Genomic DNA, 26,135 nt, shown 5'->3' with positions numbered 1-26,135 from the left:
TTAATTTATTGTCGAAAAATTGGCAAATTACCTCGAGAGTCGTAAGAAAATGTAATAAAGAATAGTAACGCATCGAAACTGATTTCGTATTTTCTGATCAAACCTTCGTAAGAAGATGAAGATGATCAAGGAGTGTAAGCGAACTTCAATTAGAAATCCATAACGGGTCAGACGGCTGATAATAATTGCCAAGGTTTACGACGTTGGATAATCAGTTTATACGACTGAATATTATTTACGCGTAACGCGCGTCGGAAGATTCGACGGGACTTGAACGGATTTCGCGAGATTCAGTTTCGATTTTTAGTAAACCCTATGTTGACGAGACGAAGCGAATGTCCGTTCGCGATGCACTTGAATTTATATCGGAATAGTCACGTTAAAATTAGAAGCACGCTCTCCCTCCTTTGTTCCAGGGTCGATAATAGCTGCAGGTTTCCCAGACGTTGCGCGCCTCGGTCGTCGACGTTCCCGAACTCGTTTACAGAGTAAAATTACTGCAGGCCCGGTTGATACAGCTAATTAACACGCCGCCCGTGTGAAACGGAAAGAGGAGCGGAGCTTTCGAGGCGGCGGCGACACGCGAATAATTGTAAGAATAACCGGGTCGCCTTCGGGCCGACGGAATGATTAACAATTACACCGAATGTAGCGCAGGTAGGCATATTCTGTTATCCTCTCGGGATGTTTTTCACTCGCAAACATGCCTCTGTATAATCGGAAGTCTAATCCCTCGAGGCTGAAGAACAAACGCCGATTGGAAAACTTGTTGAAGCAATTTAATTTGCCCTGTTTTTATTTCTACCCTTTTTCATTTTTTTTTAAATTTCCACTTCTTTTTCCATTCGTTCCATTCCACCTGTTCATTTTCTCTGTTTCTTCGCAACACCGCGTGTTATTCACAGATTGTTGACAAAATGTTTATTACACTCTGCGGACGTTGTAAGCTCTGTGCGCCTCCCTGCAGCTATCTCACATTATCTCTGACCTGAATTGTGCACTTTACCTACCTGCCGCTGCTTCGTTTCAAATGTCAGGTTGAATGTCAATACCTACATATCCTCTTTACGCAGCCCCGCACACGACTTGATATTCGGGTATTCCGAAAGGAGAATTTTGGTAGACGGAAAACACACCGCTTGACTTTCAATTTCGTTATAACTATCGTTTGCAAACACATAGATTGGATCAATATTTCTTTCCTGCTTTTATTTCGTTCGCAATCCGATTCTCGCTTGCCAGTTACCCACCTCCTAACTAGCATTCTAAAAGCCACAACGCGATGAAACATGCACGGAAATGAGACAACATATCGGAGTAAATGTTTGATCGGATTGAACAGTTTCATCGACGTTATATTCTTTTCCCCGGTCGAACATACGTATACGATACACGCGACAAACCGTGCACGTCCTGTAAATTGTACGTATATTTTGTTCGGTCGTATAACGCCGCAGCCCGACTCCCGGGTTTAACATATCTAATCAATTTTTACAATCTACAACGCGTCCGGGTAGGTATGCTATAACGCACGCGGCTATCTCGCGTATAAGGCGAGGCAGGCTCACGCGACTTTTCATGCGAGAAGTTGCGCGGCGAAGGTGCGTTTAACGGGCGATGAAAATAATAAATAACAATATAAGAGGCACCTATAAACTTTCGTGCTGGGAGGTCGCGAAAGACGCGGACGCCGGCTTCGAGAGGCCTCTCGGATTGCCGCGTTATATTTCTCCTCGAAGCTTGCGGATATTCGGAGGACCAACGATAAGTTTTAACGACGATTAATGAAGTAGAAACTCGTCGCTAGCTACCGCATAATATCGTTACAGCGAGGCGTCTACTTTCTGTTTGTCTATCAATAATAATCGTCGATTAATCGGCAAGACTAATTCATTAATCCCAATGTCAACAGCGAATCGTTAGTATAACCTCTAACCTCCGCGAGATCAATACCGTGCCGTACTTTGCCGCAACTTCTACTTCCATATATATATATATATATATATACACGCGTGTATTATACGTGTATATGCGTAACTTATTGACATATACATAATAAGGTGGGTGTAACTTTAGCTAACTAACGATCCAACGAATCAGCCACAAGATTCTGCCGCTCGTCGCGAATATTGACGCGTAGTAATATTTTTGAAAACGTCAAAGTATCGCGTGAAAATTGCATCAACGACACTAATTCTAAGCGTCGGTAGATCAAAGATACGTCATGATTGGTTTGTTCCTACTCCACTTTTGTACTGTAAAGAGTGCAAAAACGAGCGAGGTGAAAAATGAATGTAAAACCACGCACAAATGAAAGAAAAAAAAAAAAAAAAAAAGGAAGACAAGTCGACTCGTGGAAAAATTGCCGATAGTCGATCTTACCAAGCAAGAAAAGTCTCATGGCAAGATTCTGACGTGAGATGCCGCGTGACGTATAAACTCCCTGCAAGATGAAAACGTACGTACGGGGAGTAGCTTCTTCACGCATTCTTTCAGCGTCGACATTGAGGATTCGTTCTCTCAACGGAATAAATCTTCCACTTGATCTGATCCCGTCCCTTTTTTTTTCTTTTTCTTATTCTATAAAGCTAAACCGAGTTTTAGCCTTCTACTTTTTTCCCCCTTTCGATTCTCGACGTGCTATAATACAACGGCTAGGCTTGGACAAATACGAAAAAAGAGCTTCTCGAGATCTGCATTCCATTCGAAGCATGAGTAAATGACGCGATGTAATTACTACCAGTTGACTAACAAAATAGAAAAGAAAATAATAAAAATAACAATAATAATAATAATAGTAGCAATAAACCCTTGTCCAGTCTAGACACAGCCGTACTTTTATTTTTAGCCGAGATGTACAGGCAGGTGGTAATTATCCGTGAATTTGTTGCCGCGTCGTGAGAATAATAATTAGGGCATAAAAATGTACGTGTAATATTGATCGAGCGTGGAATGTGTATGATATTTGTAAACCTGACAATCGGAGGATTGAAGAAAACGTCCCTGAGGATGTATAACACGACTCGACGCCGTACCTACGTGGGTACGAACTTGTAACTAACTACTCGTGGATTTCCAACAGCCTTACCGTATACGCACGGTATAGATATATGTACGCGTGTAAGGCTATTCCCGTGATAACGCGTATACCTGTGTAACTATATTTTTCCCAAATCCAGGCAACGTCTGAATACGGTGCCCAGCGTATTTCGTGAAATCTCATTGCCACCGGTAAACTTCTTCTCCCGACGAAAGTCACGTAAAACGTGTACACACGTACATATACTTTATCCACGCACGCGGCACAATATCGATACACGAGTATGTACACGCAATACACGCACGCGCACACGTATATGATACGTATGTATAGGTAGGTGAAAAAGTATCTCTTATTTTCCTTTTCCTTTTCCTCTTCCTTTTCCTTTTCCTACGCACACATACAGAGATCGTCCCTCGCCTCCGGCAATTCGACTCGCTTCACCAGCAAAAAAAAAAAAAACTCCGTCCTTATACCCGCCACGCGCTACACGGCCCAACTTTATACCTACAACGAAAGTAAAAGACAAATCTTTGTATAATCTTCAAGACGAGTTTGCAGGTCCAAGTTCAGGGTGCGTTCAAATTGGACAATTAAATTTTGACAATTCGTTATATTTCAAGAAAATAAAAAAGAAAAGAGAAAAGAAGAATGTTACATTACCTTGTTCATTGGTTTAATCTCGTCGATCCACAATTGCATACACACATGCATATACCGATGCAGCACGAAATGTTTAATAAATTAAAGATTTAGGATAATTTTTTTTTTTCAAGAATATGAAATGCCAAAATTTTTGATGCGTGAAAAAGTTCTGCTAATAAATTCCAGCGTTGCGAAATTATAGTTTCAAGTAATTTCGTAATTCTATGTCGCAAATTTTTCGATACACCAGAAACTTATTTTCCCTGCAGTAAAAGTAGAAGAATATCAACGGTTTTGCAAGAGAATAATGTTCGATATTTCATACAACTTTGATGTAACAATGCCGTAAAATTACTCGACGCATAGTTTTGCTTCTAAAAAAAAGAAGGCGAAAAAAACTTTTCCCTACTTTTGTATTCATCGTACAACGATCAACGACGAGTCAATGGACCTAACGTGAGGCATTCGCCCGGTTTCCCCGACTCGACTCTCTCGGAATCTATCTATCTCTGTCTCTCTCTCTCGATTTCCCAAGAATTTAAACCCCGTTACCGAGAGATTGGAGCCGTGACACTTTGGTTCAACTTCGTCGAGGCGGTAGAAGGTTCAGAAGCCTCGCCCCCTACATCCCTTATCCCAGGTAGGTAAGCAGTCAGGCAAATCTGTCGATCAGGCGGAACGTCGCGACGGCGAAGCCTGAGGGAACGGCATGAATCAACGGCCGAGGGTTGATGGTCTTAAATAAATTCTCCGTCATATGATTGGCTTTGTACTGCAAAGCGGATGCGGGGAAGACGGGGTGGAGGCGGGACGACGGGATGAAAATTTCACTTTATACTTACGAAGAGAGAGAGAGAGGGAGAGAGTGAAAGAGAGAGATGGAAGCCGGCAAGGAGAACGAACTTGTGGAAAATACCAAATGCCGGGGGGAGGGGGAGGGGGATTATGAGAGGCGTCTCGTGTGATGTGCCTACCGAATATCCGTCGCTGGGGAAAATTCGCGTATATTTGCGGTAAAACGGGAACTTAAGCGTGGGCGAGAAACCGAGCGAGTCTTCTTGCGCCGCGGAAGGCGGAGAGCGAAAATTGATAACTATGCGGGATGTTGTATTATTGTGGTTTACTTGAATTATTTAAAATTAATCGACATCAATCGCGAGTGATTTCTATCGATTCTTGGCCTGCCAACAGCGTCAGCCTTTTCCCTTATTTTCTGTGTACCGAGTGATTTTCATACTGATTTCCGCATAGTTAACCCTCCGATTTTTGATCATTTCCCAGCGTTCCGAACGATCGTTTTCAGTGATTTCCGAATCGGATCGAATAGCGGGAAGTCGTAACAAGTCACTCCGTGAATATCGTCGGCAATCAACGAAAATGACTTGCAGGTAAACAAAAAGTAAACGAAACAGATACAATGATAGGTAAGATAGAAATCAATGCATAGAAAATACTCGACGTCGATGTTGTTTGAAAACCATATGCGCTCATCGCAAGACTAATTATAATCACGGTGATTTTCATGGCTTCCGTGGCTTCCCGCGTCTACTTTTAATTCAGTGCTACCGCGTGATTTCAATCATTGATTCGCAATGTTTTCGGTTATCCGAATACCTTATTCGCTGGTGAATTTAAAGAACGTATGAATACTTACCTAAATTCGAGCTCGATTCGTTAGAAAAATTAATTCTCAGCTGTTGAATTTACAACGTATTATATCCTTGATCGAATGGCATCTCGGTTCGCAGACTATGATCACTACGTACGGAAACAAGACGTGTCAGAACTGAGGACCGATTTTCGCTCAGCCCGCGCAAATCCAATACGACGTCACAAAAGTCACGTAAATATAAGCGACTTGAGCTTACTTGTTTATTTCAGTACATTCTGTTCGCTGAAAATGCCAATTTGTACGATCGAAAGTTGCAAAAATAACAACATGAACATTAAAGGACAAAATATCAAGCCTGTACGACCAAAGCGTACGCGCATTGTTCTACCCTGTTTCCTTACGTCCTGACAATGACTAAAGACTCGGCATCAGGAGACGCGGAAATAGTCGACGATCCAGCCGTGTCACGGCCGTTGCTCGTCGCGCAATTCGCCGAGATTTCTAGGCGATGGATGGTGAATTTTTCACGCAGACACCCGTGTATCCGTGTACCTTGGTACGCGCCGGGATGAATTTGCGCGATTCCGTCCCGCCGGGGGATTCGCAGGTTTAATCATCGTTCCCGAAATCTCCGTGCCTCCCCAAAACCGAGCCTCGAGTCGAGTTGAGAGTCTAATTCGAGGCGGGGTAAGAGGGGAGAATCGCTTCGAGGACGGGGTCGGATTCCTTCGCCTAATTGCATTCGCTAACGAACGTGCGCCAAATGAGAAACGGTTGTTCTCAATTGCCGTTTAAGTTGCTACTTCCTCCGCCGGCTCTCATTCTATCTCATTGTCGAGGTTACAGCGGGTTCCGACACTGAAAGGCTTTTCAGAAAAAATCAAAGGCACAGGACCACCTCCGCCGACTGCGAATCGAGCTTTACGCCTCCCCGCTTTTACAAGCTTAATTTTAAACCCCGGCGAATTCGCGGGATTGACGCGGATCATCGATGCTTTTCATACAATTTTATGTATTCCTTTTAATATTCACCACGGGCAAAAAATCAATTGTACACTTCAATATCGATTGTAACAACCATTGTGCGTCAGTTAAATCGAACTAACAACACGCTCACTGTTATAGGATAATTTTTTCTTTCTAATTTTACCAAATTTTCTCGTTAAAAAAATTCCCGGCCATCTCACACAGAGAGCAAAAGTAGGTAAGTTTAATAAAGACTATGTACCAATACTTTCCTGATTGTATAATAACTCGGCGATCTGATTGAGCCGCGGTGAGAACGGTGGGTAAAAGATGGAATTCGAGGCGAAGAAATAATTCTCCGATCAGGTTTTAACGCCCTTGGCTAACCTCTGACTCGGTCTGTAGAAACGCTCGTTTAACGTCGTCAATTATCAATGAAAGTCAGACGGTTAAAGTCGCGGAAAACTATCGGCCGGCTTATTGCGGAGGTTGGGGCGAGGAGGGGGGGGGCAATGAAATGATAAGAGAGAAAAAAAAGTGGAAGAAAAAAGAAAAAAGAAAAAAAAACACCTCAGAATGGCGCTGCCATCGATATAGAGATTATGGCTAATCAATTCCTGATCGATTTTCGATTAACCTTACCACCACCTAGTCTATCCTCTTCGTCAGACGGCTGCTTGAAACAAATTACGCTTCCTACCGTCTCCCCGCGCAGCTTTGATGCTTGCTATCGCCGTGCAATTGCTCGCAACTTGTACCTTGTATTAAAGGTGCGATAAGCTTTTCCACCGAGAAATTTTTCCCTCCCGGTATTACGATCGCTAGTTAAGAAAATTCTTTACTATTTTGTCCGTTTAAGCAAACCTGATGAACTTCAAATTTCGGTGTCTTTTTTTTCTTCTTTTTTATCTTTAGAGGAAAAAAAAAACACACACACACACGGTACAATCAGCGTTTTAAAAACGACGTGACAAAGAGGCAGCAAAATTCTTTTCAGCAGAATTTGGTAACAAAACTTTGGAATAGGAAAAAAACGAAAAAAAAAAACAACGCTATTTTCCAACTTTATAATGACTTTTAAGAAGTTACCGTGTTATCAAAATACGAGTATAACACATATATATGTATAAAATTACATATAGTCGCGGATCAACGATTTTCCCCGAGCATTCATCGTCATATTACAGCGTTGAGAACTTGAAACTCGTCGAAAAAAAGAAAAAGAAAAAAAAGAAAAGAAAGAGTAAAAACATGTGAGAGAAAATAAAAGTTGGTAGAAATCGCGATGCGAAATTTGCTCTGGGCAGTCCTGGCGGCGTTGTGTACTACCTACCGAAGTGAAAAACGAGCCGAGGTCACCCCGGGTCAATCAGGGTCGAGGCAGGCTAGCCTCGGAGATAACGCGAATTGTGTACGTATGTACGTATATCTACAATACGTACGGAGGGTTGCACGGATAAGGGTTGAAATTATAATGGCTAATCACGACAAGTTAATGCGAATGCAAAAAAGGCGCACCTGGCTCTCATTATCCGATATATCAGGGGCTGTAACATAGCGTGTACAAGGCCTGCGCTTCCGAGCTTTGCACGACAAACAGAAAAGGAAAGAGAACGGAGGTGAGCGAGAAAGGTGTGGGAGAATTCACCGTCGATAATGCGAGGGTGAAAAATGCAGATATTTTTGTAGTTACAAGAACGATTTACACAAGTACCTGTTAATAGTGTGATTTAGATTGTCGATTCGAGATTTCCTGGTTATTGCAACATTTAAATCTGTTTGTTTACAGTTGAGTAAATATTTACACGACAAATTGTCGCAGGTAGTACAAGTTACGATAAAACATAGTACGTACCTAAAACTGATCATAATCAAAGAGATCTGTAACACGTACTGAATTTTTTTTCCAACAAACTGTTAATTACATCAAAACTCTAGATTATAAAAAACAATTCCTTCATCTATTCCATAAGAAATTTAATGCTCTACAAAAAAGATCTCTCTTAAAATTTTGGTTGATATAATATTCATCACGTTATTAGCGAAAAAATGAAGACAGTTCTGCGCTGATAACGTAATAAATATTAGATTTATGAAAGTTTTACAACAGATCTTTTTTGCAGAGCATTACATTTCCTACAAAATAACCACAAGTAATTTTTTTTACGCTATCTATTTTCAGTTTCAGTATAAACAGTTTATTTTTTTTTTAAATTTCGAATGCATGAATATTTCCACGTAAAACCTGAACTGCTTGGTAGGGTGTACCATAGTTATCGAAAAAATTCGGTGATTTAGACAAATTTTTTTCTATACATGTTGATTACTTTTTGGGGTGGAGGGTGATCGCGAAAAAATTCCGACACGACCAAAATAAGAACCACCCTAATCTGCACGTATAAAATAATACCGTATATTTTCGAGATGCGAGAAACCCCGAAATTCCTAGTTTTCCAATAATTTACACTAACCGCGGTAGTAATCTTGTAACACAGGTAAGGGTGCGGAGGGTCTTGAGTCCCTATCCATATGCATGGCGTATGATTATATAGACAAGTTTCAATGTTTCATTCACGCAATTCACACACTACATATGTGTACACACATATATATATATATATATATATATATATATGTATATATATGTATATGTATGTATAATTATATACATATATGTATGTATTTTACCTGTGCCTTCATAGACGCTGCACAGTTTCGGCCGGTTCCCCCGGTTTTCCCGGGTATTTACCGGGCCCGAGGGGATTCCGTGGGTCTCCCGCGGAGTTGTTAAATGGATACTGAATAATTAAACATTCCTGGAGGTTTACGCCGGTGCGGCAGGCATCCGTCCCTGCATGGCTTCGGAGGCAAAACAGCGGCACTGCTCGGAATTTTGAAAAAATGGGAACCCGGGGGGGTCGAATGGGTTGCGAAGTGAAAATACGCGGCATATAAATTATACGCTGATTAATCAGCGGCCTTCTCACACTCTCTCGGAACATACGAATGCGATTTTTGTTCGATCCGGTCAATCGTATAATCCGGTCACGCTCCGTTGTTCCTGTAAAAGCGGTAATCGAATTTTCATCCTTCTTAATTACTCCGAAATTCGGTGAAAATCCGGCCAACTTCCGTTCATCTTTCTTCGATCATCTCAGCCGGTTATTAAAACGTTAATATAATCAGACACCAAAAAATTCTACCCTAACTGTGTAAAACGACATGATTCGTTTTTTTATTCGGTGTAAATCTATATTCAAAGCACTCGTCCGTGATTACGACTAATCACACGATGCCAGGTAAGAGCTGAACGAGTTTGTAAGAATACGGTGAAAAAAAGCGTCGCTTTTTCGCGGCTTGTTAGCAGCGGAAAACCCGTCGGGAAACAAATTTTAGTATAATTAAGGCGTAGGCGGTCGTCGCTCCTATTTAAAAAAAATATTTTTTTTCGAAATAAAAAGTAAAAAAGAGCCTGATGTTTATACCCGGCGAATTTGCGGCTTTAGAGAAAAGCGTCTGAATTGTCGTTGAAAAAAACCTTTTTCCCCAGAGCGTCGGTGGTTAAAGGTGGTATATTATACTTTGCATACATACAATTTTATGATACATATTCACCAGTGCGTATAAAACGGAACAAGACTGTATAATTGCAGGTGAGAATACATTATACCGTTATAATCGCTGCGCAAATCTGATGCAAAATTGACGAAACTCGGAAACAAAGTTTGGAAAAATCGTGAATAAGAAGGAAATAAAATTACCAAGTATCCGTATAGATAATTTTCTCCAAGATGATAAAAAAATAACAAAAACAATGATAATAATACCGAGAAATAAAGAAAAGCTTGGGAATATTTCCGCAGCCTGTTTGACGAATATTAAACGAGGAAACAAACGATTGATAAAATGTCGCAAATTCCTCGGGCAAATTCGCCGGAGCGTAAAGTTAAAAGCGTTCTTGCACGTTCCCTCGCCGACTATAGATATACCCAACTTATATGTATACCTAAGCTGGAATTGCAAGAAACGATCTTTTGATCTCTCGATCTTTTGATCTCTTCGGATTACCTCCGAACTAACTTCCCAACGATATTTGTAATATTTACCAACATTTCTTCACCACCGTTCGACTAAATTTCTTCACGAGATCTTCCGTTTGGCTGTTCGTTTTGAATGAGCGGAGAAAATTTCTTCCCTAGGTCGGCTACCTTTCGTCAACGCGATATTAACCTCAATACGCCGACGTCATTTATCGCAATCTTTTTCAAAGCAAATGATAATCATCCCCTCGCAAACACGGTATGTTGGTTGCTTTGAAAATTTGATTCGTATCTCTCGGTATAATATTAAATAAATATTACAACCCTAAGTTTATCTTCAACTTGCGAGAAAAAAAAAAAAAGAAAAAAAAAAGAAACATAACCAGTAAAACACGGATGACTGTTTTCCAGATTATCTTTGTAAGAATTATATACAATGTTGACGGTATCACGATTTCCGGTAAATATTTTATACGAATCGTATTCCAATAATTTTATCACTCTTTTATTACCACGTGTTACGTAAGAATTCGTAATTTGATATCAAATTCATACAGAAAAACTATCTAGATTATATACGGAAGTATTTTATTGTGAGATAATGATCAAGCGAATCGGTTTGTTGCAGCGAGATAGAAAATGTTGTTTATTGCCGGTAGGTAATTTATGACGAGGAAGTCGTCCCTTGTAGAAATATAGTCTGTTTGTAGTGTGTACGCGATCGCGCAGCGTAAATAAACGATTATCCGCACACATGGACATACGTATATGTATATAGGTATGTTTATATATATATGTATATATACGCGCATTTCTGTATCAGCACCGAGTTTGCCTGGTTAATAATTACTTTGGACATCCACCGGATGCTGTGTGCGTGCAACTTCGCATCATAGGTATATGTCTGCACGTATTACGGTTATTTGTATGCGTTAGAATTAGCGCAAAGGGCAGACGGCGTCACGTCCGCATTTTATTTCTCGTTTATTTTCATCCGTTGCTAATTGACGTTCATGTATACGAGTTTCAGGTATAGGTATAGCGAAATCTGAGCGTTTTTAAATCGAGTCTATACGTATATTAAGGGTGTTTCCGAAGAAATAATTTGCAATTTTTAACCATAGCGCCTCCCGAAAAGTTTGTTTAGGTTAAGTGAAATATTCTGTAGAAGATGGGCGTTCTGCGTTATACGGAAAATCGCGATCAGTTGATTATTCACTTTAAAAAATTTTTTTTTTTTCAATTCATATAGAATCGCAAGCAATTTTTTTTCTAATGCTTACATCAAACGTAATATTAATTTATGTCTCAAAGAAGAGCCACGCTTGTAATATCAAGTCTCCGGTTGATTGTTGAGAAGTGTATCTGACGAGTTTTTCATTGTTAATTCAATCTGATAAAATAGTTACAATTTAATGTGATTTTTTAATTTAGAATAAGATTCCCGGATGATATATCGTCGCCTCATGGATCGTGGTATTTGGGTTAAATATAAATAATAGGGAAGGAATAATAATTAGAGTGCTACAGCGTTGTTTTTTCGCAAATTCAAATAAATGGGAAAAAGAAAGTGTAAAAGCAAATGAGTCTGATCTTCCACGTAACATGGAACGCACATCTTTTTACAGAATCTTTCCTTTACCTTGAACAAACTTTTTACGGGAGAAAATCTTGATTCATTTTTTTCTCAAGCACCCTAATACATATATAACGATTCAAACAATCGTTTCTTACTGTACTTTATATTCACTTCATGTTTGAGAAAAAAAATCTCCGCAACTTTCGCCCTCGCTGCATATAATCGTCAACCTCGTCCCACATTTTGCATCCTCTCGTCTGACTTTGAATTGTCAAAACTAGCGTTCGTATTTCTTACGATATAAAAGTGCAAAAACAGCAGAGCTTTGGGAGCTTTCGACGAAATGACGTACCGTGCATCCCTCGCCTGATCGCGAGTAGTGTAGATGCGTCTGATCGAGCGGCCAATCAGAGCAACGGTTTCCAGATTATAACGAGACGCTTGTGTACGGTTGGGGCGCACAATGGAATTCCAAAGCTTCCGACCTCCGCGGAAACTGAAACGGTGAGGAGCGGTCGTGTAAGCTAAGGATTAGCGTTCAATTAGCTAGGCTTGCGGCACGTGCGATTAGGCTTACTTCGCCTAGGAGACTCTCCGACGATTGCCTTATACCGCATACTCGGTCCCGATTTCGAGAAGTCGCTCTCGAATCTGATTGCGAAACAGGCAATCGGTCTGTCCTTGATTTTTACGAGGCTCGTCAATGTGCGCGTGGAATTTTATGCAGGATATTCGCAGAGGAAGATTGAACTCGGATGTTAAATTTAGGGACCCGATCAATGGGACCGATTGTCTGAATAAAAAAGGTTCTGGGAGGAGTGGAAAAAGAGTTTAAAAAATCTCAAGACGTGACATTATTTTCGTAAATAATGAAAAACACGAATGAAACATCATCTTGTCAATCAGGCAATTGAAATGAATCTTCGCAAATTCGAGTACCTAATCAAAGCTTGGATATCAACGGTTTGGGTAAAGGTTTTTTGATGACACGGTTCGAAATTATTAAAATCTGGTGTTATTGACACGAATATGATATTTTTTCCTAACCATTTTGTCCAGAGATCGGTCGAATAAAACTTCACGTAAAGTTATCTCCGAGGTTGATAAAGATAGATTTGTGTAACGGATGTTGGTAACAAATGAAATTTGCGCTTTACCACTACAATACGATATAACGTTTCCGAAATGTTTTTCAGAAAATTCCTGGAGATCCGATTAGAGAGGAAAATGAGCCTAGAAAATTAGAATACGATCAAAACAATAAAGTTTGATAATTTTGAACGAACTAATACTAAAAACACAATTTTTCACAAATCGTTGGTATCTTAGCCTGTGTCAGCAACATTTCTGGATAGTTTTCAATGGTTGTTCTGCTTTTTTCGCAATTTACTTCGAGCGCCATTCTTCCTCAAGCACTGACATTGAGTGATTTGACGAGGTTCGAACAAAAATCCACACAAGTCTCCGTTTTGCCTTCGATTTCGATCGCTGGACTTTACGATGGTCGATGAAAGCAGCCTGCACCCTGACTTTCATCCTCGATTCGATTGCTACGATGCGGATGAAAAGTGGGATTCGCATCGCGACAACAGGTGACTTCTGACAAGCACGGATCTGTTTCCGCAGGAGAAAATCACCTTTCCTTTCCAACCAGTCATTGACGATCAGACGACTGCTGTTTCTCGCGTATTCTAATGATCGTAATAGATAATTGTGAGAATGCTGAATCCAGAAAAACTCTCCTCGCGTTGGCGTTCGGTATTTAAAGCAGGGAGGCAGGTGCCTGCGGACAAAGTGGCGCGTTTTAGTTCCTTCGTTTTTTCGCTTGGAAAGGATCGATCACAGCCACGAAGAAGAAGCCTCGAGTTATATTACACGAAGGCGATTCGACGCGGCTTGCACATCGGTTTATGATTCGGTAGTCGTGAAGTGCGTTTCCCACTTTCAATCCCGGCAAACGCGGTGAGAACGACGAACGATCCAATTCCGTAGGAACAATATTATCTTCGAAAACGAAATATCGCAGCTCGTTTCTTCCGGTTACGAGTCTTTGGAACGACGTCGTTTCGACGACGAGAGATGCGACTGCTCGAGTTGGGTGTATAAAAGTCGAGAATTTTGCACTCGTGCAGCTATTTCTCTTTATCTCTCTTTCTCTCTCTCCGTCTTTCTCTTTTTCCATGGCAAATTCTGCGGCATCCACACAATCGTGCATATTTAGCGTACTTTATCGTTATTACTCGGGAGAATAATCACAAGGACAAACTATACGTCGGGCTGATTGGTACTTCTATATCTAGGTATATTTGCGCATAATAAGGACTTACGGGTTGCACGCAATGATAATTACAGATGTAATGGAAACTGCTGGGTATCTACGATATATGTGAAAAGTCAAGTAATATCAAGCGTATACGAGGTTCAGCCAACTTTTATCTTACACAGTTTTCTCAATAAAGAAAGACAAGCCCAGGTCGTAATTGAATTACCCGTGCAATTAAGAGCCGTCTTATAATCTGCAGGCGGGAGATCGAGTGTCAACTTTAAAATGGTTTTTTTAACTCTCGCTAATTCTGCGAAATATGCTTCTTCGCCTCTAGCTGATGTGCGAACGCTTGGTTCGTGGTACTAGCGACAACGTTGAAGCGAAAAGAAAGAAAGAACGAAAAAAAGATTGATTATCTTCCGTTGAACTTTCTGCCACGTTTCAACAAGTGTCAAAGCCGACTAAAACCAAACTTTGCAAATTCGATATTTCTAAATCAATTTTTCGTCGCAACGAGCTAATTTTACGGAATTTTTGTATTTTCTTCCTCACTAATGTACGATTCGTTGAAATGTGGAAAATTACTTTCTGTGAAACAATTGAGGGAGCCTGTGTGAAAATGGTATAAGCGGCGAAAAATATGGAATTAATAAATCGATGTTGACCATTATGTAAAATTTATGAAAAAGATAAAGTGGCACTAAAAACAGTTAATACTCTCAGATCGATGTTTCTACCTCGATTGTTTCGAAAGAATGGCTGATTCTAATCATCCGTTAGTTTCTTAAAATTGGATCGCTTATCGATACATTTGTCACAAATTGAGTTCAAGCAAAATTGAACTGAAACAAGAATTGGACTATCTTAACTTACGACGGAGACATCTGATGTCTAAGTATTAACTAATCTGCATGAAGAAAAGTGAGTTTGTTAGTAAAGTTAGATCGAAATGAATCTTGGAAAATGTCTGCTTCCGTCTGGGAAACCGGGAAATGTCAGGGAATTTGACACGTCGTTGACCGTAGACACCCCGAATGTGTATAACTTATGCATATAAAACATGCATTATTGTGTAATAGAATTTCAAGCCGTTCGACATTTGTCAAGTTTCGTGACATAGGTGTGCATGAATTATTATCATGTCATACCTACTTGTTCGTGCAGCAAAACTTTGACGATTCGCTCGCGGTTGATGGGATAGAAAAGGGTGTAGAAAACGTGGAAAAGGAAATCGTCGAGCGTAGGCTCGCCGGGAAAGGTGGGAATTTTTGCCCGTGGATAGAAGCATAACTGCGCGCGAAGGGTAATAGAGGCGCCTGCAAGGCGTCGCGACGTCCAATTAACGAGACGACGGCGCCCGATATATCATCGCGACTCGCTCTATTCTCCGGCACCTCTCATCGCGCGAACGTTACACCATTATGCTTTATTTATCATCCTACATCACCTTTAATACGTTTTACGTTACACGCGTCATTTACTTTTACGTTTACACAAATTATTGACATTCATCCTCTCACGACGGAAGGTATCGATTTACACGTTTCGCAAATTATAGCCGCGTACGTGTCTTGTAACGGCGATAATACGCGTATTTCCTACGTATACAATGCAAAGATGAGCCATATATCCGACATGTACGTACATGTACGTGTACATACCTGGCGCATGGTGTCAACTTTGTAAGCACAGATTAGCAAAGATTTTTCTTTTCTTTTACCTTATCGTCGATTCGTTACTCAGACAATCTTTTTTTTCTCCTCTTCTCTTCTTCGGTAATTCGATCGCCTGAACCGTCGTGAATAAAGATAAAGGAAAAGAATATTCCTGCTGTTGGGATTCGACGTCTCGGATTCGGAAGGAATTCCGCACGCAATAACGAACGCGGAAGAGTGGGAAATTGCCAAGGCTTTACAGAAAATTGCTGCAGAATATTAATTTCGCACGGATCGATATAGAGGTTCATGCAGCGGCGATATCAAATAGCACGATTTCACGCAGCTAGGCGTAGCCGTCAAAGTTTGACGAGGAATAAGAGAGAAAGAAAATTTAGGAAAAAATAAATTGATAAGTGATTCGAGGCCAAGGTCAGGCACACCGTTAAGTAGATTACACAATATCTAGGATGCGTGTGCAAGTGTGTATGTATGTATATTTATACATACGCTGCACGCGATCCTTTATTATTATACCGCAAACATTGGGCTGAGAGTCGTGCTGCGATTGAAATTATACAAATAAATTATATCAAGGAATGTGCAAGGTGAAACAGCTGTAAGGCTGCGAAGATTTTACCGATATCTGATTTCGTATCGTTTGGCGAAGAAGCGCAGTTTTCAATTTTTTCGAACCTGAAAATGAATGACAATAAGGAAATGGAAATTTTTGAAATTCGACCAATGAAAACGTTTCATGATAAATGGGATGTAAAAACGAGTAAATTACGAGTTTGAATTAACGATAAATCGACGATATTGATAATTGCTACGAAATTATGTGTGTGTGTGAAATTTTTGGTTTCAGTTTGCGGCGACATCCACGGTCAATTTTACGATTTGATGAAATTATTTGAAGTCGGAGGACCTCCTGCTTCGACGAAATACCTATTCCTCGGCGATTACGTAGATAGAGGTTACTTCAGTATCGAGGTGAGTGCCTAATCGTTTAACGCCTCAGTTACGCCGACAAACAGATTTAGATTATTTAACACATTTATACATAATTATTAAACATACACGAGACGGACGTGAAAAGGTGATATTGAGATTCGAGATTATTTTTTACGAGGTTGAAGTCAGTATCGTTATCGTAACGAAACATTGGGGAAAAATCGCTATTCGCTTAACTTTACAATGATTTTTAAGGTACTAAAATTTCGAAACATGAGTGTGTTTACTTTTACCACGATTTACCGAATTTCAAACAATTCCAAAATCGCGAAATAACAGTTTTCCCTCAGCATGAATCGTTGTACGATAACCTTACCAACTTCAACACGATTCTTTCATCACACGCACGGCAGGCCGCGCGAGATGCGAAAATCGGAGGAAGCGAGGAAACGACCCGATTGTTCTTTTCGTAATTATTCGTGAATAAGTTGAAATTGTGCAGCGGTACATTAGCAAAGGGTAGATACCTACTGTGGCGAGGATCCCTATCAGGCTCCAACGCCTGCCTCCATCGACCCTCGAAACAAACTTTGAGGATTTCCCCGCTCCGCCCTAATATCTTACGACTTCGTATTTCAGAAAGAACATTTCCTCCGGCTTAACGGTGAACCCACCAAAGTTTGCGCTTTTCTCCCTTCATAGCCGAGGAACCTTTCCTCCTCCTCCTCCTTCACCTCATCGCTGCAGTCGAAAAAGCTGTTTGATTAGTTTCCTTCCTTACGCGTCTTCTTCGTACTCTTCGTAAACCATACATTCGTCCATTTTCATAGGCGATGATGGTGGATTGTTTCCCGTTCTTTGCTCCCGCGTCTCTCGTGTGTTCTTGATTCATTTTTTCGTTTTTTACTCCATAAATTATTATTATTCGCAGGATTATCATTCGTACGTTGAAATGGGCAATTTCTCGACTAATCGAAGGCCTTGAAATATAGGGAATAACATTTTCTACCAGAGCTCGGAAAAACAGAGTCGAGTTATAATAATTGTTCGTTATATTCTTGTGTTGAAATAAATATTTTACACAGATGCAGTTGAAAGTTATAATTAGTGCCGAGAGTTTTATTGAAGAGAAAAGTTTATTGAAGAGAGTCTAATGAACGAATAAGAAAAAGAAGAAGTATAAATACCGGAGGGTTGAAAATTGATAAACAAAGCCACCGGCTTTCGCTTCGAAACTTTGCGTATGAGGTACATTCGTTCGACTAATTGGATATCAAAAGCGATGTTTCTTGCCCAGCCACAGGCAAGTTTGAGCAGATTTTTTTCCCTACCATTTTCGTCTTTCTATGAGTAAATTTTTGGCAAAGCAGCAATTTTCAATTCCTTCTCAATTCCTAAAATCCGCCGATAACGAATGGCCTTTGAATTTCTTCACCAAAATTATGAGAAATTCGGAATTCGGTTCAGATCAACGTTTATCAACCAACGCTAGGTTCCAAAGTCGCGCATAACGTAATCTATCGACAGGTATGGTTTCATTTCAGAAAATATATGTATAGAAAGAGGGCGAATCCGGAGGGCAATAATAATTGACAGAGGAGATAACGAAAGGCGGATGCCAGGCTGCGGAACAGTCAATTGACCGCGTAAATTTTGGGGTTCGTTCGACAAGGTAGCGTGGTAAAGGATGAGAGAGGGGACAATTCACCGTTTGCCAACTTCTCGCGGTTGATTCGCTCTACAGAGCGGTGAAAAATCCCCGGAATTCGTAATCAAGCGCAAAAACAGCTTCTCCTTTTCCCGCATCGCAAATAGACCGCGATCGATATAAACTGAGACCAGTTGTCTTCGTTATTTGCCGACAGCGCAATGACGAGACGACAAAAATTCATCCGAAAGAGTTGATTTTTTATCGATGTATAACGAACAAAAAAAAAAAAAAAAAAACAAGAAAAGGTTACGATTGAGCTCGACAAACATATTTTCCTTGACTTGAGTCATAGACAAACTTTTTCACGATCTTTGTATCCGGTTTATAGCTACTCCATCTCTCTTTCTCTCTCCCTCTCTCTCTCTCTCTCTCCCGCACGTACGCACACAATCTTATCCGCATAAAATTTGGCCTCGCGCGTGTAACAAGCTTCGAGCACTTTTGATTAATTACTTTTGCACGACGTTCACCAGCCTGCGCCAAATTCAGACAGACATTTTCACCGAGGTCGGTTGATGCTGTGACCCTGTCACGCGGTGCGGCGGGAATTGAACGTGAACGTCAAAAACACGAGTTGGCAGAAAAAGACTTATCTAAATTTTTCCCTTATTCGGGGGCAGGGGAAAGAAAAGCACAAGTTTCGATTATAGAAACTACAACAATTTGCTGATATTAATTGAAACCTGAATCTCGGGTCGTCTTCGAAAGAAAAGCGGTTTGGAACAACTTTTTCACCCGAAGAATTATGCATAAGTCATTCATATAATTGCAGTCTCACGTTTTCATTACAGCTGAGATTGAAACGTTGTTGCTAATTACGGGTCGGCAAGAAATTCAACGGGAGAGACTTTCAAACTTCGTCGTTCGTTATATTCTGTCTTCCAGTTCACGATCAGTCTGCAATTAGAGAATAATTGTTCGACTTGCTGACTCGGTTCTTTTTTTATCAATTTTACGAGAATTACGAGGAGGTCGCACATCGAGTATTTAACGAATTGCTATACATATATTCGTAAACAACGAGGAGCTCTTTCGAAATACAAAAAAAAAAAAACAATACTGGCGTTGTAAACGAGAGCTTGGATATCAATGCTTCGTTTCAAGTCGATTTAAATTAAAAATCTAGTACATTCGCTCGTTTTCGCTCTATAATTTCAATATCGGTGCAATATTGTAAAATTTACTGAATTCATTACTTACTGATATCAACAGGACAAAGGAAACAGGACTGCGTATCATTGAATTTCTAGAATATATTCTTTCGAATAAAATGACCGACCGTAGAGATAAAATCGAACAAATCTACCAGATCATCAACAATTTCAAAGCGGTTTGAAGGGATGCAGCGATAATATTTCAACTTTTCATTCTAATTCCGATATCATCAATTTTCAAAGATACGTTTACCTACCTACCTCGTATATACAACAATTTGTTAAATACCCAACGTATGACAGTATTTCGTAGTAAAATTACCAAAGATTAACGATTTCCTGCCAACCGATCACCCAACTTTCTTACGGGGGAAAAAAGTGGAATGCAGCAATATCGTTGCAGTTAAAAATAAAATTTCGATACGAAGCGAGGAAAATTTGCTAAATTTCTTCTTTCTTTCTTCGTTGTTTCAATGATACGCACACAGACCAAGCTTTAAGGGATAAGAGATGCGGGCAAAAAGATCGCATAGCTTAAAAATACTCCCGTCAGGTAGTTTGGGCGAAATCTACACTGTCACGTTCGCATAGCTGCCGTGCAACCAGTCGACGACCTACCTGAGCTTGCAGAGCGCAACCGAACGAAACGAAAACAAGCCGGTAAAAGTTCTGGAAGAGCGTCGTAAAATATGTACACGCGTGTGGCAGGTTCGTTTGAAACTCTATATAGACGCGTAGCTACGCAGAAGCGAAACCTCGAGCTTGTTGGGCTTTGAGCTGAACAAAGTGGAGGGAAACAGCGAGGTTGTGTGCCTTTGGCGCAAATCGAACTGAATATTGCACGACTGGATAGAATCGCGGAAAACGAAGAAACTTGAGGGAAAATCTAACGCTTCTCCCACTTTTCGCTAATTCTTCGATCTCTCGACTTTCTTCCAACTCCGCCACGACGAATTTGGCAAATATTTTCATATTAACGATTTATGGCTTATATCACATCTCGTATATTCTTCCGCTTGAGCTGAATTTCTTTATCTTGATTTTCCCTCCCATGGCGGACATACAACTCAACGTGGAACTCCGAAAGTTTCTTTACGTTCCGTTATTAATTGATTCAAGATCAATTCAACGATTGGACAAAAGAGAAGAGGAAAAATGTATGATAATTAGGTCAAAGTTCGTAGCTAACGTACCGTGAGGATGCATTTTTTGAAAGAATCGTTATTTCGCTACAACCTTATTAGGATCGTTTAAAATTTGGATGAACAGTATTAAAGGAAAACACGCTCATGTTTCAAAAGCTCTGTATTTACTTGAGATTTATTCTAAATTGTCCGCGTATCGATTTTAACTCAATGTTTTTAAAATAGTGAGCTTTTCAGACATAAAATACCTGCCACCTGAATATTCTCACTACGCATCGCGAAGTCAGAAGCTCAGGTAATCGATGTTTCCTAACAATGAAAAATATAACAAATTACAGTGGGTACATTTCTCTATAGACTCAAGTATAAAAAATGGTCTGAAATAATGATAAAACGTCAAGAAAATACTGTCAGGGAAAAAAAAAAAAAAAAAAACCGAAACAAAATGTTGTGTATCTTTCCAAGAATTTATCAAACTATTTATCTACAGCATAAAAATATGGCGCAGCCCAATATCATATGTTCAATAAATAAAGTTCCAAATCAATTGGCTTTCAGAAATCCATTTATGATTCATTTAATTGTTCACGGAACCAAACATGTCATAAAAAAAAAAAATATTCTTATAAAATTTTGGTCCTTCCATACCGCCTAAAACTTCCTTGCCTAATCTATCGATTCCTCGACTTTTCCCCGTCTTCTTAGTTTAGCCTGACCAGAAGCCACTGCGATTAGAATTGATAAAAATCACATTACGGATCGGCAACTTTTCGCTCGCGTTCGATCAGAGTTCGATCGTTTGGATCCCGATCCTCTGGCATATTCGGCTGTTGAATCTCTCCCGCGGTTCAGAGAAAGAAGCACAGCGAAAATGCGGACCAAGTACCACGCCGGATCGTGAGCACGTGAAGATAAGTGTTGAAATATACGTACGTACGTGTAATATAACAGCCCTTCCTGTAAAATCGCGCCCGTCTTGACCGGTGTGTTGTTAAAGCGATAGGCGAAGGTGCGGAGGAAAGAATGATGGATTCCGGAAGCTTTGAGAAGGCGGTGCCGGAAGTCTTCTCGATTTCGCTGGGTTTCCCGATACACGATCAGGGGCTCGCCGTGCCGCTGCGATTTCACTTTTGTAGGGTGAAGAGGGAAAAAAAAAATGAATAACTGAGTAAAAACCGCGCTACCGCTGCATAATATTTGTACGACTACGAAATAGACGCGCGAATTTTTCGCGTCCTTGCAATTTCCTTCGCATATCATGTACACGTTTGTAGAAACGAATTTCTACGTCTCGCCCGGAGCGGCAGCGGAACTCCGGAATCCGTAAATCCCGATTAACAAGGCGTCGCGACGCGTGCGCCGTTTCGGGGCTGTAAAAGGCGAAATGAATAACGGGCCGACATTAGCGACGGACGTTCTAACGGCCCGGGACTCGACTGGCTGCCTCCCCCTTTGCCAAACGATAAATCGACTCGAGTTGCAGCAAGAATTTAGTGCGGAGGCGGTTTTGTTTAATGTGAATTGAGGTCGATCCTTACCGCCCGACCGTTTGCCAAACACACGAGTGTGTTCGCTGCTCGCCTTTGCAAATCCAAGTCCGCCCAGGTAGCCAACGTACGTGGAGAGAATCGTTTGCCGCGCTTTAGCGAAGCACAGGCGACGTTAATTAAATACGCTCGAGTACTTTCAAGGTTTTTTACAACATACTTCGCAGCGTTATCGAATCGTATAACTTTTGCACATATGCTTCTCATCGACTGACGGGATTTAAAAACGTTTGTACGTTGCATTTTTAATTTGATTAAAATTCGGTAAATTATCGCATAAGACAAAAAACGTTGTACTCGTACGACATTTTTCAAACTCTTGATCTACTTAGCTCTCAAAAGACTCAAAATCGTCATCGTGGACCGATAAATTATACAAGTTTAATGCTTCGTTACGTCACCGATAAACTGTACTACCTAACCGATTCTTCCTCACTCCTCGATAATTTCAACACAAAGTGAAAATCTGGCTTCTTTCCGCGTTTCCTATTCTCTTCTTTTCTGTAAATAATTGTACGTTTACTTAGGTACAGTGGAACTGCCAGTTGGCTTAGGTATTGATGTCGAGCGGACGGTTATCGCAACAGCACAAAGCGAATTGTAAAATCCAGCGCGATTAGCAGTGCCAAGAAATTTGATCCACCGAACGAAACGTTTGTAAACGCGTTATTTTCCATCAAGATCGGGAACTTGAATTACGGCAAACAAGAAAGTGTTTCGTACGCAGCTACCTATAGGTACAATACGTGTGTATTATGTAGATTGTCGGAAGTGTGTGTACAAAGTGATGATAACACCTATAGACTAAGCCTTAGATCTTCCCCGTTCCTCCGCCCTTCGCCGCGTGTTACTATTTAAGGCGTGCAGGGATTTGCACGGGGTTTTAACCCTCGGGTAATACCGTAGGCTGCACGAGAGTTTCGTCTTTGATCCGTGAACGGAACAACATCGAGCATAAAGCACGAAGTGTGCTTTTGGCAGGATCGTGCGGATCGATCAGATCTCAAACGTCGGTCTGTAAATAATGTATTCTTCATACATACGTACGCGAGTATTAAACTCGTATGCGTAGAAATTTGATTGTTCAGTTTTCGAAACTCCAGCGATTTGTCGTAATGTTATTTACAACGATTGAATTAACGATGAGGTAAAATCGAGTATGTAATAACGAATCGTTTGTAAACCTGGCACTCTGCCGTTTCTGTTTCAGTGCGTATTGTACCTGTGGGCATTGAAACTTTGCCACCCCACCACACTATTTCTTCTCAGAGGAAATCACGAGTGCCGGCATCTAACGGAATACTTCACATTCAAACAGGAGTGTAAGTAGCCTCGTCCTGCACTGTTTAAACGCATATTTAACACCGGAAATCGATATCGTCGAGCTCCTTCGCCGATTTCTCCAAGCTTCAATATCGCCCAGAGTTAGGAAATTCACTGGCTTCTTGCTTTCTACCCTCAGCTGCCTCGCTACTGAAAACTTTACTTTTTATTTACCCAATTTTCTTTGTGCTTGATCCGATAAGAAACGCCCATCGGCAGGGGTGCAAGGTGAGAAAGAGAGGAAATCGTACGCGAATTTTTCAAAACAACGAATAACACCCCCCGCCGTCTACACGATGCATCTTTTACGGTTTAAAATTTTTCTTCAGTCTTTTTGAGAGAGCAAAACAGAAAAAAAGAGAAACAAAGGATTTTCATTTAAACATGTTTCACGATGGTGAGAATGATAATAATTATAAAAATTATAACAAACTGACGGCATGATAAAGATGAAGAAGAAAACGATGCCTAAGCCAAAGGTCAAGTTGTATCGAATCGTTTTCTTACGAGTAATTAACGGAATTCAAGGAACAAAGTTGATCTCTTCGCGAAAGAGACGTTATTCAATCATTTTAATACCTGTGAATTCGGTCCTGTAATATTTATTCGTCAATATTGTTATTATAAATTACGACGTTCAGAGGGTATGATTACTGCTTTGGTTCTTAAATTTATTCCTTATTTTACAGACGTATCGGGCGTCAAATATAAGTAATTAAACGAGGTACATTCCGCTTGAAGTTTTTTTCTTTTCTAGATCAAAAAACGTTTACATTCGTCGTTACTTAGAAAAAGCGCAAGCTATCCGTAAAGTAAGTGTTTTAAAACCTTGAATTTCGGAGGACATATTTTTACTATTACCTACAGTCGAGATTCGTATTATATGTGACATTAAATCACTTCAGTGAGTGGCAATTATACGACTAAGACTCAATAATCATGTCATCTGGGGAATGTTTGAAAAAAAAAAAAAAGATTGAAAAATGAAAAGATAAATTTACATCAGAGATAATTCCTGCCAGTTCTATAAAAACAAATAATTCGTGGCAGGGTCGTTAATTATTTAATTTTTCAACAAAGTGGCACAGCTTGAAACATTTTCAAAAACGTTGCAACGACAAGTTATCTTATAGCGGGACGATTTGGATCCATGCCCGAGATATCTAGTACAATCTACCCACGCTCCCAGTTTTCTTCACATCTAATTTATTTCGTCAAATGCAACGCGTCATTATCACATACATTACGGATACATACATCGTACGCAGCAACACAGAGTATAAAAAGTGTCACGTATTCAAATTTTACACAAACTACAAGAATTTGTATTGCACAACGATTTGTCCGTGGGACCGATCGACGCTTAACAAATATCCTCCGGATGATGTTAAAATAAAAATAACTTTGGCGTGAGAAGCAAAAAAAAAAAAAAAAAGAAAGAATTTTGCAAACCGCACGTCTTTTCAACTCTTTATATTATATAATACGAAAATTATGCTTAAAAAATATACGACGTGCGAACGCGTAAGATCGATAAATACTTACGTCTTACGTCTACCGGATTGGTTTAATTTAATTTGGCTTTCAATTTTTTCGTTCCCTGTTATTATCTCGCAAAATTTTTCCCACCGAATTGTTACGTGAAACTTGGTGACAGTCGGGGTGAAAAAAATAATGTGAAGAATTAAGGGGCGGGTCGGGGGTTGGGATAATCGTAAGTATAAGGAAAGTCGGTTTACTCCTCGTATCAAATAACGATCGCGACAGCGACGTATGCAATAAACCGAGAACGCCTACATATATATATATATATATATACATATATATATATGTACATGTGTGTGTGTGTGTGTACATATAATACGTACATATAAAAGAGCATAACCTGGGAAGTTTGACCCCGGGCAATATCTGTGGTACCACGCTGTTTTACGAGGACGTTATTTATCGGAGGTAACAGAAGTAGCGGGTAATTGTGAGAAGCTATACTCTATTTATACAGTATAAAAGGAAACTACAGGAGAGAATAGAGAGGAATACGCACCCTGAATTCGAAATCCGTGAAAACGATACGCCCTGAAGGTCCTGAGGTTGCGAGGTCATTTACTGCGAGAGTTCAACGGACCGGAACGAGCCTGCAAAAAAAAGCAAAGGAAGAAATAAGATATGGAAAAAAGTATAGTTAACCGAGAAGCAGTGTCGTATTATCCCGGTAATTATAAGGGCGCCGGGTTTTAGCGACGTCGTAAAACCGTGACGAACCTACCTACTCGCGACATGATTTCCCATAGAGCGCGATTATCGCCGGGATGATGAAGGGAATATCTATTTTTGGATCGGTAACTCGAGACATCCCGAACAGAGGTGAATAAAAGTGTATTAGGAGGAAGAAAAAAAAAAAAAACGACAAAAAACCATCTGATGGGAAAACCGAAAATGGTCGCAAAATTGCACGTTCAATTTGTTCAAGTCTAATATTTCGCGCTGAATATTTTCAC

At 40.3% G+C, this 26,135-nt stretch overlaps 1 protein-coding gene across 14 annotated transcripts in view; it reads left to right on the top strand.

Annotated features, from left to right (window-relative positions):
- The window catches only part of LOC107225073 (serine/threonine-protein phosphatase 2B catalytic subunit 2), a 109,833-nt gene that overhangs the window by 47,674 nt on the left and 36,024 nt on the right, over positions 1-26,135 (top strand). For all 14 annotated transcript variants that reach the window (XR_006905042.1, XM_046743948.1, XM_046744007.1 and 11 more), the window contains 2 exons: positions 16,672-16,796; positions 23,525-23,636. Coding sequence is in view for 13 of the 14 variants with exons in the window: in XM_046743948.1 (XP_046599904.1) it covers positions 16,672-16,796; positions 23,525-23,636 (237 nt within the window). In the remaining variant the exon portion in view is untranslated. The remainder of the gene's footprint in view (positions 1-16,671; positions 16,797-23,524; positions 23,637-26,135) is intronic.

Source organism: Neodiprion lecontei, chromosome 1 (assembly GCF_021901455.1).
Source record: "Neodiprion lecontei isolate iyNeoLeco1 chromosome 1, iyNeoLeco1.1, whole genome shotgun sequence".
Lineage (NCBI taxonomy): Eukaryota > Metazoa > Arthropoda > Insecta > Hymenoptera > Diprionidae > Neodiprion > Neodiprion lecontei.
The sequence above is the reverse complement of the archived record's forward strand: the minus strand, read 5'-3'. Positions and strand labels throughout refer to the sequence as shown.